The sequence below is a fragment of the Hakea prostrata genome, chromosome 5 (assembly GCF_041222555.1).
Source record: "Hakea prostrata isolate BN-2017 chromosome 5, UWA_Hpros_2, whole genome shotgun sequence".
Classification (NCBI taxonomy): Eukaryota; Viridiplantae; Streptophyta; class Magnoliopsida; order Proteales; family Proteaceae; genus Hakea; species Hakea prostrata.
In genome coordinates this window covers 19,638,149-19,655,084 of record NC_142604.1, presented here as the reverse complement: position 1 = coordinate 19,655,084, position 16,936 = coordinate 19,638,149, and the positions used below count along the sequence as shown (strand labels likewise).

The following is a 16,936-nucleotide window of genomic DNA, read 5'->3' as shown; positions in this document are numbered from 1 at the left end:
ATAGAAGGGATTGACAATAGAAGGTGAGTGACATATGAGGACAACCGTGAGTTGTCTTCAATCTCTGGTTACCAGAATCAAGTGGAAAGCAGGGCTGCCTTGTGCTTGGATCTCTTGCTTCTGAAGGTATCCTTCAATAAAATTTAGAGGTTTACAATCACACTCCAAGTCCTCAAATAAACAAGTGGCTCGAAAAAAAACCTAGCAGTAGATGAGAGATCTGAAAAATTTCACAGTTGCAGACTTGCAGGTTTCTTCCACGGTTAGAATCTCGGAAATGAGAACAAGGCAGCATAAACGAAATAAAATAGGGAAGGAAAATAGTTTGGCAAGGGTGATATTTCTTCTTCTTGACAGTCACAAAGTCATGTAACCAGCAGTGGGGAGAAGGCGGTGATCTTTGACATACATTACCCTGAACCAGGGAAGAAGGGGGTGGCAATCTGAAGCCATGTAAAGAATCCCAGAATCTGTAATCAATACGGGGGTAGAGAGAAGAAGAAAGAGTTATTGAAGGAGAAGATGAGAGAATAGGACTGGGCACTAGAATGTCTGTTCTACCATACCAGACAACACATCTATCTAAAATAAACCAAAATAGAATTACAAAAGTAATATTACTCCTAATTCCTAAACCTTACCTAATAAAGCCTAAAGCTTAATAGGAGACTCACTTAGACTAGGACACTAACACGTAAAGACCTAAAGCAACAACGAAACCACGATAGAAATAGACTTCCTATCATGTTACATCATAATATCCTATATTCGTATCTCATATCTGTAACACTTGTATCCAGAAGCTACAAAACCCAGGAAGACAGTGCAGCAAAGTATATACCCATGCATGTGTTGCATAATAAATAGAAAGTTGGTTCTTTCCCAAAACAAATACACAGTTCTCATAAGGTTTGGTTCTACAAACTGAAAGATAGAGGCTATTGAAATTTGAACAGCCAAAAAGAAGGCAAAGTCAAGTCTTTGAAGAGTAGGTAAATAAGTCCATGGACAGAACTCACTTCCTATTTTACTATGAGTAGCTTAAGATTGAATGAACATATACACCAAAGTCCTCAAATCACATACAGTTATTAAGAAGATAAATTGCAATAATTAACAATGACATACAAAATAGACGGTGTAAAGAAATTAAACTTTTCACAAAAGTGACAACTGAACTCACTTATTACGGTTTGTTAATAGTGTGCTTGTGAGCCACCCAGAACGGAGTGTCTCCTCAAGATATGTTGGAGAAACTGTACTGCAAATAAAACAAATCAAAGATTTGAAGATAACGATAGGGTAACCATATGTAGACAGAGAGACTGTGATCCATGACTTTGAAGTAACTTATTTGCCAAAGTGACAAGCATTATCATTATAAGATTTGTAAGAACCAAGTATTTTGAAGCCAAAGCTCATAGTATCAAAATGTTCGCATTTTGGTAAATTGTGCAAGAACAAAGCTATGCTTTCAAGTTCTAAGTGATATCTGGTTGAAGTCGGAAATACTCATAAGAACACTTAAAGCAAGAGCTTTCAAGCAGATGATCCATGAGCTACAAATTATATCATTACAAGTCCAGCAGGCAGCATTAAGCAAGCAGGCCCAATGTCAGGATCTGAACCCGGATAAAGAATCACCCGATTTAAACCACACGGGCATTGCTTGAAAGCTCTTGCTTTAACTGAACCCACACGGGCATTGACCACATAACCAGTTAAGTCATCAAAATTAATTATGATAAGAATCACACCATTTAAAACACAAGCCAAAACAATCAAATCATAACTTCAAATTTCGAATATAAAAATTCAAACATAACATTAAATCCTAAACAACTCCTACTGGTGGTGAACCAAAATCTTGTCACAACTAAATAAGTGTCCAAACAAATGATTATAAAGTTTACATCTTTTTTTTTTAGATGAATAAATAATTAAATTACTGAAACAACAAGGGCACAAATACAAAGAGGGGGGGGGGGGAGAAGACCAGTCAAGGATGGGACTGGATAGAAGAGGTGAGACTCCAAGAACTAACAATCAGCCTATTTCTTGGAGATTCAACAACAGGGGGTGGGGAAGAGAGTGAAGTCTCGAAAAAACATCAAAATAGATGGCATTCCAAATCATATCAAGAACCTATGGGCCACCAATAGTGTCACGGATTAGAGATATTTTTCCACCCAATAATTATTTATTTTATTTTAAAAAAATAGTATAATATTATAAAAATATAAATGAAAGGGGAAATAGGTTTTGACAATTATAAAAAAATATGAAAGGGCTTTCTATATGTTTTGTAAGTATTGTTCATATGGTTCCATAGCCAGTTTTGCTATGGGCAACTAATTTTATTGCCAGAGAAGTTATTAAAAAATGATTTTAAATACAAAAAACATACATGGGCAAGTATGTACAACATTGTTTTCTTTAACTGAAAGAAATTACTTTGACGTTGTTTAGTGATTTATGCAACCAATTGTTTGACAACAGTAATAATGTCAAGCAATATGAGGCAATCGGCATTATAGAGGCTAGAGGAGGGTAGTTTTAATTTCTAGACGCAGGGGAAGGGCAGTTCACATGGTTTAGAGGGACAGGCTGGTACTCCTACAAGTGACCTTGGATGGCAGTATTGCACACTGATTGAGGGGGATAAGAGAAAGACGTAGTGTAACTTCAGTCACCAGAAATTTACGTGGAGATGGCATTACTAGGAGGAAGCAACTTCTGGATGGAAGTTCTAAAGATGTTATCCATTGCCACATGGTATTGCAAAAGGTAGCACGGGCAATCAAAGACATGATAAAGGGAGGAGCAAAGAGGAAGGCAAATAAAGAGAGAGCCACGGTTGTACTAGATGAGGCAATAAGGGGGCCTTCATTTGATGTTGATTTTGATTCTAACACCATGGGCGGCCCACTACATTGATTTCATATACATCAACGAGATCATCATCAAAGCCAGACTCAATATCAAATTAATGCCCCCTCACTGCCTCATCCAATGCAGCCTTGACTGTCTCTTTTATCTGCTTTCTTCTTTGTTCCTCCCTTCATCATGTCTTTGACTTCCTGTGCTACCTCAGCTGATGCCATGTGGCTCTAGATAACATGTTTAGAACTTCTAGTCAGATGTTGCTTTGTCCTAGTGATGCCACCTCCCCATAAACTTTTCGTGACAGGAGTTACACCGAGTCTCTCTTATCCCTATCAATCAATGTGCGATACTGCTATGCATGCTCACCTCTAGGAATACTAGCCTATCCCTCTAAACTCCCACCATGTGAACTCCCCTACCCCTGCCTCTGGGAATTACCATCCCTTGCCTCTAGGAACAGGAACTACCCTCCCCTAGCCTTTATGATGATGATTGCCTCATACTCCCCGACATTATTACTGTTGCATACAATTGCATTACTCACTAAACAACATGAAAATAATTTATTTTGGACAATGAAAAGAATTTTGTACCTATCTGTATTTTTCACCTTGCCCATGTATTTTTTAAGTATATCATTTTTTTGAATTTTCTCACCAATAAAATTGGTTGTCCAAAGAAAAACTGGCTATGAAACCATATGAACAACACTTCCAAAAACATATAAAAAAGCATTCATATTTTTCTACAATTTTCAAAACCTTTTCCCCTATTTTTCCTATTTATTTATGTTGGAAGAATTGAATGAATATCCACTTGTGTTTGAAGGACACAATAGGAGCTCAATTTATATTCAAAACTTACCAAATACAAAACAACTAAATCTTCCCAATATAGGAATCTTACAAGAAAAGTAAGAGATTCTAGGAAATCTACCCTCAATAAGGAAACCCAAGAATAGAATGTAAATCTAGAAAATACATCTACTGCCACTGATTCTGTTTTACAACACTCTCCCTCAAGTTGGAGCACAGATATTTATCATGCACAACTTGCCAATAATACCACTGAGGGCCTTGATGCTCAAGCTTTTTGTAAGCACATCAGCCTGCTAATTGTCTGAGGTGACCAATGTTATACTAATCAACCTAGCCTTAATCTTCTCTTTAATGAAATGTCTGTCAATCTCCACATGCTTGGTTATGTTATGCTGTACTAGGTTGTGAGCTATGTTGATTGCTGACTTACTAACTGAGTACAAGTGTACAACTGTATCGGAACCTTTGAATTTGACCCAATCTCCTAAAGCAACCCTCTCAACCATAGTACCTCACAAATTCCCTGGGGAAATTGCTCTAAACCTGGCCTTGGCCTTGGCCTTGGCATTGGACTCTGCAACCACAACATGTTTCTTGCTTCTCCAAGTCACCAAGTTACCTCCTACATACACATAACATCCAAAGGTAGACCTCCTGTCATCCGGACATCTTGCCCAATTTGCATCTGTATATGCTTTGATCTTTAAGTGTCCATAAGCTCAAATCAAAATCCCTTTTCCTGGAGTGGCCTTCAAGTACCTCAAGATACAATACACCACGTACAAGTGAGGGGAGTAGGGATCATACCTATACTGGCTAACAAGAGTGATTGCAAATGTGTTGGCTTGCCTAGTATAAGAAAGATAAATCAACTTTCCCACCAACTTTTGATATCTTGTCTTGTCAACTGGTTCTCCCTCTTTTGCCTTTAAGTGTAGGTTAGGTTCAATAGGAGTCTCAATAGGTTTACACCCTAGCATCCCAGTTTCCTCGAGGAGATCCAACATATAATTCCTCTGCAAAAGAGACACACCACTGGCTGGATATGCAAACTCCAACCTTAGGAAATATCTAAGCTTCCCCAAGTCTTTTATCTCAAATTCAATTCCCAAAAAAGTCTTCAATGCTGAAATCTCATCCCCGTACTGCCTACAATCACAATACCATCTACATATACTAGAAGTAAAGTAGTTTGGGAACCATCTCTTTTAATGAGTGTGGTTTGCATTACTCTGCTTATAGCCATTAAAGATCATGGCATATGGAACCTTCGAACCATGCTCTCGGAGATTGCTCCAGCCCATATAATGCCTTCTTCAACTTGCACACTTTCCTATGAGTATCAGCGGTAGAATACCTAGGTGGCACATCCATATACACCTCTCAGAGTTCTCCATGTAGAAAGCCTCCTTCACATCTAACTATTGTAGACTCCCCCTTTATTCATTGCATAAGAAAGAATAGTCCAGACTAAGTTCATCTTGGCAACAGGGGCAAATGTCTCCTAGTAGTCAATGCCATAAGTCTGAGTGAAGCCTTTGGCCACCAATCTTGCCTTATATCTCTCAATAGTCTCATCTGCCTTGTGCTTGATCACCTATTTGCACCCAACAGTCTGCTTTCCTATAGGCAAAGTCACCAATTCCCACATTTTTCTTCTCTAGAGCTCGCATTTCAACATCCATAACTTCCATCTAGTTTGAGTGAGATAATGCTTCTTGCCAAGTGTTAGGAACAAAAGTTGAGGACAAAAGGGAAATGCAACTTTGAAATTCTGGGGACAGGGCCTACAGGGCCTAATATGTAATATAATTGGAAATAGGATGTTCGGTCCAAGTCCACAGTTGCTTCCTCAATGCAATTGGTAAGTCCAAAGTAGCAACAAAAGAAGAATTAGAGACAGACTCACCTAAAGGAACGGATTTGTTAAGACTAGGAACTGAAGCTTCCAAGGGCTTAGTTCAGAAGGGATGACTCACTGCTTTCTTTGATAGGTCTTTAGAGGTCTAGGCTCCCTCTACACGCCATCCACCAGTTGTTCCTATCCGGTCACTCCATCTTCTAGAGTAAGATCATTAGCAAGAATCTAAGGAGAATACAGAAAGGAGGAATTAACACTAGAACCTCTTCACTAAAACTCTTCCCTTTAAGACGTTTAAGGGGGGGGGGGGGAGGAACTTGTGCCAAGAAAACAAACATCCATAAACACAAAGAAACGACGAGAACCAGGATGGTAACACTTATCCCTTTTTTGTGTACGAAAACAACCTAAGACACTATAACCCACGAGGATCTAACTTACCATGAATATGGTGGTTTTGGACAAAAGCAACACAGCCAAAAACCTTAGGAGGTACTACAAAACCTGTTGTTCCCAAAAGAACCTCAACGGGGACAACACTTGTCTAAGACTCTAGAAAGGGAAGGCATTCTATTAATCAAATAAGTTGCAGTAAGAACCGCATCAGCCCAAAGCTGAGAAGGCAGATGCATAATAAACATTAGGGAACGTGCTACTTCAAGTAGATGGTTATTCTTGCATTTGGCAACCCCAATTTGAGGTGGAGTATCAACGCAACTGGTTTAGTGTATAATGTCATGGTCAGCTAAGTAAGAGGGGAATGCACCTCCTAAGTAATCAGTCCCATTAACTATACAAAAGAATTTGACTATGGCCCCAAATTGTGTCCTACCCGTATTATAAAAATTTAAAAAATACGAGAAAACATCACTCTTTTGGTAAAGTAGACCCACATGGTCCTAGTGCAAGAGTCCATAAAAATAACAAACCATTTATAGCCAGATAGAGACATGATCTAAGAAGGACCCCACACATCAGAGTGAATAGCTAAAAAGATACCTTTACTGCGATGGTTTGAAATAGGGTAAACATTTCTAGTTTATTTGCTTAAAATGAAGGCCTCACAATAAAAATCATTCAAATTACATCTTTTAATTAGATCAGGAAATAACTTAGACAAAAATGGTAAAGGGATGTGGCCAAGACAACGATGCCACCGCAATAAAGCAAAAAGTGCAAGAGAGGTGGAACTAGAGGCCATAAAAAGAGTGATGGAGACCCATCCAACAAGTAGAGCCCCCCTTTCTGTCTACCACTGCTAACCGTACGCCCTGTTTTCAGGTCTTGAAACACACAATAAGAAAGAAAGAAATATTATTTTGCACTTCATATCATGAGTAAGGCTACTAATAAATACAAGAAGATTAGCCAAAAACTTAGGAACATGCAAGACATTAGATAGAGTAAGAGAGGCTGAATAGATAATAAATCTCTTCCCAAAGATAGTGGAGAGAGACCCATCAGCCATTCGAACATCTTGAGCAAAAGGAACAAATTAGTAAGTATGAAACAAGGAAGATGTGCCTATTATATGGTTGGTTACCCCATAGTTGATTATATATTTAGGGATAAGTTGAATTGACACCGTGACAATCATACTACTTGTGGGGAATTGTGGATCAACAGAGGGAATGATGGCAAAGGCTACACTCACACCGGAAGTGGGCACTAGAGAAGATATGTCAAGTTTCGAGTCTCGAAATCATCTGGTGAATATGCTAGAGTTTGTTTGAGGAAAGAGGCGTTGGAGTACTCAGGGTGTCAGAATTAGCTTGGTTTGCAAATGCTTGATTGCTGCCCCTATTTGCATTCATACCTCCACCACAGGAATTTGTTGGATGTCTACACAACTTCCAACAGTTGTCCTTTATATTAAAGCTTTTTTGCACAATATTCACATTTCAGTGGAGGGTGAGAATCACTAGTACAAGACTTATTATTGCTAGAACCAGCCACAAATGCCAATCTATTAGATGTCGAAGTGTGTACTATAGCTGTCCTTTGACTGTCCTCAGTATCAACCATAGCATATGCTTGCTTTAGAGAAGGAAAAGGTTGTGCTCGAATCTGATACAACAACAACAAGCCTTTTCACAACTAAATGGGGTCGGCTATATGGATTCTTGCCCTCCAATCAATTATATTTCAGGCTATGCTAGATACAAGACCTAACCTATGCATTTCCTTTCTCATCACTTCTTTTAAGGTTATTTTAGGTCAGCCCCTAGCTCTCCTAGTTCCTTTAATTTGGATTGTATCACTTCCCTATACAAGGGCATTTATAGGCCTCTGTTGAACGTGGCCGTGCCACCTCAAATGAGTTTCTCTTAGTTTATCACTTATGGGAGCAACTTCTAGACCAACTCTAATATGATCATTCCTTATCATATCCTTCCTAGTTTTGCCACTCATCCATCTTAGAATCCTCATTTCTACTAGACTAAGTTTATCTACATGATTCTTTTTAACAACCCAACACTCTACACCGTACATCATAGCTGGTCGAACGATGGTCCTATAGAATTTTCCTTAAGCTTTAATGGAATACGTCAATCACACAATATCCCAGACGCACCTCTCCACTTCATCCACCCTATTTTGATTCTTTGAGAAACATCATCCTTTATATCACCTCTTTTATTTATGATTGAACCAAGGTACCTAAAACGACCACTCTAAGCAATCTCCTTATCAAGTTTCACCACCTCATTCTCTACCCGATCATGACTTAAATTACAAACTGGATATTCTTGTTTTGTTTTACTTAGTTTAAATTCCAAAGCTGCTCTCCATGATTCTAACTTGGTATTAATCCTTACTTGAGTCTCATCTATCAACACAATATCAATAGCAAAAAGCATACACCAAGGAATCTCTTATTGAATGTCTTTGGTTAATTATTCAATTATAAGTGTAAATAGATATGGGCTTAAAGTTGATGCTTGATGTAGCCCAACTGTAATTGGGAATTCAGTACTTTGTCCCCCCCATTTTTTTTACACTTGTCATTGAACCATCATACATATCTTTAACTATGTCCACGTATTTACTTGTGACCTTGCTTTTCTTTAGTACTTGCCAAATTAACGCTCTAAGAACTCTAGGTCGATAAATACCATATAAAAGTCTTTCCTACACTCTCTTTACCTTTCCATAAGTCTCTTAATTAGGTGAATAGCTTTTTTCATAGAACTTCCCAGCATAAACCCAAACAAGCTCTCCATAATTGAGGCTAAATGTCTCAAACAGGTTTCAATTAGTCTCTCCCATAATTTCATTGTATGGCTCATTAGTTTAATACCTCTATAGTTATTACAGCTTTGAATATCTCCTTTATTTTTGTTAATTGGGACCACGACATCTCTCCTCCATTCATCAGGCATTTTTCCTGTGCTCATAATCTTATGAAATAATTTAGTCAACCAAACTAGCCTGTGGGTTCCTAAGCTCTTCCATACTTCTATTGGGATGTCATCAGGCCTTATGTCTAGCCTAATTTCATCCTCTATAGTGCTTATTTTACTTTGGACATCAAAATTCTCCGTATATATGTTTGAAAATTGGTGCCTTGGTGGATGGTGTGCTCGAAATCTTGAATATGATCATATTCAACATTCAACCCTGCCAGAAAATCATACACTCTCAACTTGACATTCCACTTCTGAGAAACAACCACATCGGCAGAACATAATGGAGTAAAATAGGCGTAAGTCAAGGGTTTGATAACAACCTTGAAGAGTGTTGTAGTATTAAGATAGGGTAAGCTACTTTTGTTGTAATTGATGAATCTTCCTTCGTATCTCAAAGCACTGTACATCATTGCCCACTATAGAATATATTTCCTTGGCAACTTTCCAAATTGGGGCAGCATCTGGAAGAAGAAGGTAACTCTTTACTATACTTGGTTAAATGGATTTAAGGAGAAATCCCATAACCAATCACTTGTCAGTTACCCACTTATCTTGATTTGTACCAGATGAAGATGGCTTGATAGAGGTTCCTCTAAGGTGGCTAGTCAAATCACAAGCACCAACCGTAAGGGAGACAGAATGGGACCAACAAAAGTAATTTGTCCCATTAAGCTTAACAGTGGTCATCTAGAAGGGAGAGAAATCACAATTCCGAGAAATAGATGAAGTGGGAGGATCCAACACCAGATGTACCAAAAGAGGCAGGGGTAATTGGATCGACCATTGTAGGAACTATAAAAAATCACTTACTGAGAAAAAATAGGCTTAGTGGGAGCAAAAAAAATGCTCACCACCACAAATAACTAAAAAAGGATGGTTCAAGAAAGAAAAAAATCTTAGAACATGGAGAGGCAACTTCATATCTGCCCTTCTTTTGTAATTAAAGCAGCCTTCTAAACCTGCAACACTAAATGAGTTTGATGGATTGAAGCATGTTTGGTTGGGTCAATGGGTTCATTGGTCTTGTTTTTCTGTTCGGTTCAATGGGGTTCAATGGGTCAATGGCTTTGGTTTCAATCTTTGTATTTTCAATCAATGAGTTGCAGAGAAGAAGGCAGAAGCAGAAGAAAGCGGAAGAAGAAGTAGGATTAATGTTGATTAAAAAAAAGAAAGAAAGAAAAAACAGATTGAATTGTCTCTTGTCTAAGGGGTGAAGAGGTTTTAGGTTTAAAGAGGTGATAGATTTTCTGGTTTCAGGTTGTGATGGTGGATGAAGAGGAAGAAGAGTGGTAGCAGGTAAAGAAAAAAAAGAAGAAGAAGGTTCAATGGTTCTGGCTGATGGTGGAGGCGACCGTTTCTGGTTTGTTTTTTAGTGTGGTTGCAGTGATAGATGTGGTGTGTACAGGATTTGGCAGAAGAAGGAAAAAAGGGCTCAATAGTTGCTGGTGGTTGCAAGTGGAGGCAATGTTCCTCCTCCTCCTTCCTTCTTCTTCTTCTTTTTTCTTTCTTCTTGTATTTAGAACATGGTGGAGGATGCGAAAGAGTAGGTGGTGCTCAATGATGGATCAGAGTTACTCTGATACCATGTCGGAAGAATTGAATGAATCCTAACTTGTGTCTGAAGGACACAATAGGAGCTTTATTTATAATACAAAACAACTAAATCTTCCTAGTGTGGGAATCTTACAGGAAAGTAAGCAATCCCAAGAAATGTACCCTTAATAAGGAAAATACAAAAACAGAAAGTAAATCTAGAAATTTATCTGCTACTATTGATTCTGTCTTAGAACAATTTATAGTTTATATAATTGTTATACTAAATTTTTAAAGATAAAATAAATAATTATTGGGTGTAAAAATATATTTTGACTTTGTGAGGCCGTAGATCGTCCCATAACTTCAATATATATTTATTCCATCACCATACAAGCTGTATATTATATATTTCTTAGATTTTTGAAGTATAAAAATAGATCTTTGAACGCAAAAAAAATTAAAAAATAATCCACTTTGCTAAAAAGAATTTCAACAATGTGAGTTCACAGATCGGCACACGGTATTCAACATATATTATTTTCATTGAGCTACTATCTTATCTAACCTGCTTTCAAAAAAAAATTAGTTAAGGGAGGAATGTTGTACGGTTATACCTCAATCCTCCTAAAAGTAGGTGAACTGAGGGCTAAGGCTTTATCCACCAAAACAACGCATTTGCCGGCAAAATTAAGGCAAGAGCAACAAGACTTGAAGAAGATATAACTCAAAATGGTTGAGATTTGAAGAAAATATGAAAAAAGAAGGATCTGGGGCAAAGCAAGAGATAGAGTGTGTATGGCAAAATATTGTTCGAAATAGCGGAATCTCGCCCAAAATGGTGTATTATTTAAAAAATCATCCCCCCACCTCGAAATACAATATTTCGATGAAACACATCTCGTCTTGAGATTTCGGCAAGATATCGATGAAATCTCGGCGAGATTTTGACTACATGAATTTTTCCCCTTTAACTCTTCTCGCCAGCCTCGAGATCACCAAGATCTCATGAGATTTAGTACCATGCCTGGAAGTATGCCAGGGCAGTTTACTAGTCTTTAGCTTTTAGTAGAAATTTCATCATATCAAAAACTTCCACCCACCCATTCTTCAACAAAACAATTTGCACAAAGACAATGGCAATAATATATGGTTTCTTCACTAACACATTTTAAATGATTTTCTGATTTCTGAAACAAATTTAACTTGTAAATACCAATTTTAACCTAATATTAATTGTTTGCCCTTGTGAATGGGACAAACAATGAACTAAAGCAAATATGGCTAGACTTGTTATGATCCAAAGAGAGAAAAAACTTTATGATGCAACTTACACAACTGCATTACTGTATACAATTCCACCCTTCAATAAACTCAACCTCTCAGGATTATGGCCGATGGTTCGATCATCAATTGCCTGCGGTAAAAAAAAAAGAAAGAATAATCAATATGTCAACAGAATAATATAAGTAGAATTCTTGCTCAGAGTTATCAAGTAAAATAACAATCAACTAAAAGATGTAAATGGTCATAGTACAGATTAGATAGTAAGAATAGGTATGTTTGGAACTCCAAAATGTCAACTAAAGCTCGAACGATGATCATGAAGTGATGTTGTGTTGACAACAGATGGTAATAGCAATGAACTTCTTCCTGTCAGATCATCCTCTGCCATGTAAAATTCTAGTCTTTTCACCACTGCTTACCACCCACAGAAGAAAACACACACAGAGACAGTTGCTGATGCAGGACCAATTATCTGAGGTTGGATCTAATTTTTATTTCTTAACCACAAGGATGAAAAATTTTGAACCAGAGAGAACTAATAATGTAATCATAGCAGGGGAGAGATGAGATGTGAAAACTTTCAAGCTCTGGTGGGTGTGATATTTTTTGGGGAGTGAGAGGAAAGATTGTAGTGGGGGCTCTATGTTTTACATTTTTCGGAGAAGTAAAGAAAAGACAGAATCCAGCCCCTTCACATAGGTTTCTCTGGCCACAACTGGGGTCACAGCTGGTGTTGGGGTGTGGAGGAGAAGGGCAAAGAGCTGCTCCAAGCATTGAAAGTAGAAGCCAGGTATATGAGTGTGAAACAGTGGGGTGGTGCAGAAGAATGGTGAAGATAAGAAGTGGAGGTGGAGGAACAGTGCATGGATAGGGAGTGTTCACCAGAGGTGGAGGTCCCAAAATACTCCAAATGAAGAAGGAGCCCCTTACCAGAGCAAATTTTTATGGAGACCAAAGGTTTTGGAGTGAATACAGTGGAGGGTAGCTAATCATACTTTACTGTCTGTTCAAAACTATAACCATATTCTTATACAATGGAGATAGAGGAGACAGAATTCAGCTGGGACATCAACAGACACTTGTGAACGAAAGTCTGCCTATACAGTTTGGGTTTAGACCAAGCGATTTCATGTGGATGCGGCTCCTCCTGTCCTCCCTAAAACTGCCATGCCCACTTTGCATATACCCCTTCAATTCCAGATCTTGATTTGCCATAGCTCTTTGGAAAGGTATTTGAAGTTTTACACAGCACTCCATTTCTGACTCAGGGTTATATTGTTTTGTTTCATCCACATGCAACTCCTCATTGCCACTGTTGAGTCGCAGTCTATGGCAGAAGCATAATTAGATCCAGGATGGAGGACAGCTATGGAGGAGGGCGACTGATGCTTGGAGATTGTTACCCCTACCTCAGGGAAAAACTGCCACTGGGTGTGAATGGGTATTTGCTGCGAAAGTGAACCTTCATGAGCTTCTTGCTCGCCTGAAGGAAAAATTAGTTGCCAGGAGCTATGTAAGTGTATGGCATTGGTATCTTGGCATTTTCCCCCAAGGCTAGTCTAACTTCAGTCCAATTATTGATTTCTCTTGCTGCCACACATGACTGGTTCCATTTCAGCTTGACATCAAGAATGTTTTTCAGCATGCAATATCACAAAGGGAAGTGTACACAGGAGCGACCTCTTGGGATTTTGCTCCCGAGGAGTTTTGCTTGGTGTGTGAGCTTAAGAAGCCCATATATGGTCTTAAGCAATCCCCGCCTGCATGCTTTAGGAGCTTCATTGAGGTAGTTCTTGCTTTTGATTTGTCCAGATCTGACAGTAACTACTCCATGTTATAATTTGGTAGTAGGAGGATTCTCCAGCTTATATGTTGATGATATCATCATTGCGGGAGATAATGCTTTTGGGATAGATGAACTGAAGAATTACCTTCAGCCGCAGTTTCAGATGAAGGTCTAGGTGTTGAAGTGGCTGAATCACAAAACATAGTATCTTTTGTCTCAAAAGAACTATGTTTTAGACTTGCTAACTGTGACAGGCATGCTTAGATCAAAGCTCATTGCTTCTCATATGGGCAAAAAGACAAAGCTTGTCCCTGATGGCGGGATGCTTACTTGGAGATCTTGAGGAGTATAAAAGACTTTGCTTTTCATTAGTTTGGTAAGCTAGCTTCTTTCCTCACATAGGACATCACATGGGATGCAGTTCGGTCGTATTTTGATATCTCAAGAATGCTCCAGGAAAGGAACTGTGTACTGGAATCATGGTTATAGGCTTATAGCAAAGTTGAAGGGTCTCTGTGGCTAACTAGGCGGGGCCTCTAACTGGTAGGAGATCAACCATTGGCTACTGGGTATTGCACATTCAACGGTGGGAATGATGTGAACATAGGGACCCCCTGTCTGAAATCCTAAATGGGGCCCACAAGATGGATCCAAGAAGCCTCCATAGGCTGACCGAATCCTCTATGAGGGGTATTTTGGCCCTTATTTGGTCTTATTTTATTTCTGAAATTATTATTAGAGTTTTCCAGAATTTTAGTTGAGTCCAATTTGGTAATTTGAGTCTGTTTAGGATTTGCTTGGAGCATTCTATTTCAAATTGAATTGCTTTGAAAGAGTCCTAAGTTGGTTGCTTTTAAGTTATCTAATTAGTATGTGCTTAAAAGGATAAATTAAAGTATGAGATTCCAATCTAAGGGTTGTAATCTCGTAGTAATTTGATTCCCTTTTAAGTTTGGATAAGAGTCCAAATTGAGTAATGAGTTGTAATTGGATCTCATTAGTTAAGGAGATCCTGGTTTTGAGTCAGAGTCTTTAATTTTTGGCTATAAATAGCCTCTTCATGTAAGTTATTTTAAGCTTGTATTGATTAATGAATTGAGTGTTTTGCTAAAAGGTGGTAGGATTCCTTTAAGGGGGGACCCTGCGGTTGTCAAAGCTACCGATTTTAAATCTCTTCAATAGTTCCTGCGCTTTTAGCATTCTGTTTCAGCCTTCCAGAATCATCTACAGCAAGCACGGCAAGCATACGATCTGCAGAATTCAGCCCAAACCCATCCCAGGTACACCCAAACTTTCCCTACCCTAAGCAGACCCCTAACACCTTCTCCACTGACCTACAAGCCTTCTAGGATCATCTCCCACCCCTGCCCTGCCCTGCCCTACGACCACTTCCATTTCCCTCTCAACTCTCTCTCTCTCTCTCTCAGAGTCTCTCATCTTGTGGCAGAAAACAGAAAAGAAAAAACAGAAAAGGAAAGAAGAAAAAGCAAGAGAAGAAAGAAAGAAAAAGAAAGAAGAAACGAAAGCAAGAAAGAATGAAAATCAAGATTCTTAGGATTCTTGAAAGAATCTAATAAGAAGATCCCCTCCACTTGCTGCTAGTTCCAACCCATCCCTCCCTTTACCGCAACATTTTCTTGACATCCCCAAACCTTTCCTAGTAATATGTATGTTAGCCTACAACCTAGTAAAGGATCCCATCCCATTCCCTAATTTTCCCTTTCATCCAAACCCTTCCCATATAATTTTAGGTTGATCCTTTTCAACCCATAGTCTTAAATCATCCTTAGTTCCTTTGATTTTTCTTCTAATTTTCTGGAATTTCCTGGGCAAACCTTAAGTCTAGGGAAGTTACCAGATTACCATTTAGCCCTAGACCTGGTTTACATCAGGGAATCTTGCTTCTTGGAAGCTCAAGAAGCAAAGCGTGGTTGCCCATTCAAGCTCTGAGTCAAGATACAGAGCCATGGCATAGTTAATCTATGAATTAATGTGAATATGACAGCTGTTTTTGAAATTGGGATTTGAAGTCCCTTTTCCCATAAAATTTTGGTATGATAACAAGCAGCACATCATAGTGCTTCTAATCATGTATTCTATGAGATGACGAAGCATTATATTAAGATTGACTGTCATTTTCTCATAGAAAAGATGCAAATTGGACTGATCAGCCCAAATCATGTCAGGATTACAGAACAACTTGTGGATGTATTTATGTTGAGAAACACTATGTTGGTAGAATGGCTTATTGATCAATGTGATCACAAGCCCTCTATTTATAATTAAGTAGAAAATACATTATTACATGAATACCCTTATTTGGGTAATAAGAACTTTACATGAATAAAAACTCTAATAGAGTTGGACTCCTTGTAGAACTCAACCAACACTCCCCCTCAAGTGGAGGCATAGATATTAGTCACGCCCAACTTGCCTACAATAGGAAGGAAATCTCCTTCTTTCAAACCCTTAGTGAAAACATCTGCCACTTGGTCTCCGGACCTCACAAAAGGCATGCAAATAAGCCCTTGTTCCAACTTTCCTTTGACAAAAAACCTATCAATTTCAATGTGCTTAGTTCTATTATGTTGTAATGGATTATTAGCAATACTAATAGTAGCCTTGTTGTCACAATAAAACATCATAGGGTTTGGAACTTGGACTCCAATATCTTGTAGCAAGCCTTTCAACCATAGTAGCTCACAAACTCCACGAACCATAGCTCTATATTCAGCTTCGGTGCTGGATAAAGCTACCACATTTTGTTTCTTACTTCTCCAAGTAACTAGATTACCTCCAACAAAGATACAGTAACCTAAAATTGCTTTCTGCCTGGAGATCCCGCCCAGTCAAGCATCAGTATATGCTTCTACTCTTAGATTATCAGTGGGTGACAAAAGTATTCCTTTTCCAGGAGTTCCCTTCAAATATTGTAGTATTCTAGTAATAGCCTTCATATGAGATGAATATGGATCATGCATGAATTGGCTCACTATCCCCATGGCATAAGCGATGTCTGGCCTGGTGTGGGACAAGTAAATAAGCTTCCCTACTAGCTTTTGGTATCTTCCTTGGTCCACTGGTTCTCCCTCTTTTTCTTTAAGTTTAGCTCCAGCTTCAAAAGGGGTATCAACTGCTTTACACCCCAACATTCCCACTTCTGATAATAAGTCTAGGACATACTTTCTTTGGGATAGGAATATACCCTTTTTTGATCGAGCCACCTCAATCCCTAAGAAGTACTGTAACTTCCCTAGATCTTTAATCTCAAACTCTCTGCCAAGAAAGTCCTTCAACCTTTGAATTTCTTCACCATCATTCCCTGTGATGACAATATCGTCTACATAAACAATGA

The 16,936-nt window shown here is 38.5% G+C and overlaps 1 protein-coding gene across 1 annotated transcript in view; it reads right to left on the bottom strand.

The window, feature by feature from the left end:
* LOC149015633 (uncharacterized) overlaps positions 1-16,936 on the bottom strand; it is a 101,883-nt gene that overhangs the window by 46,829 nt on the left and 38,118 nt on the right. Inside the window, exons 7-8 of the mRNA XM_089157458.1 lie at positions 11,843-11,925; positions 1,184-1,261 (exon numbers count right to left, since the gene is read on the bottom strand). Of these exons, the coding sequence (XP_089013584.1) occupies positions 1,184-1,261; positions 11,843-11,925 (161 nt within the window). The remainder of the gene's footprint in view (positions 1-1,183; positions 1,262-11,842; positions 11,926-16,936) is intronic.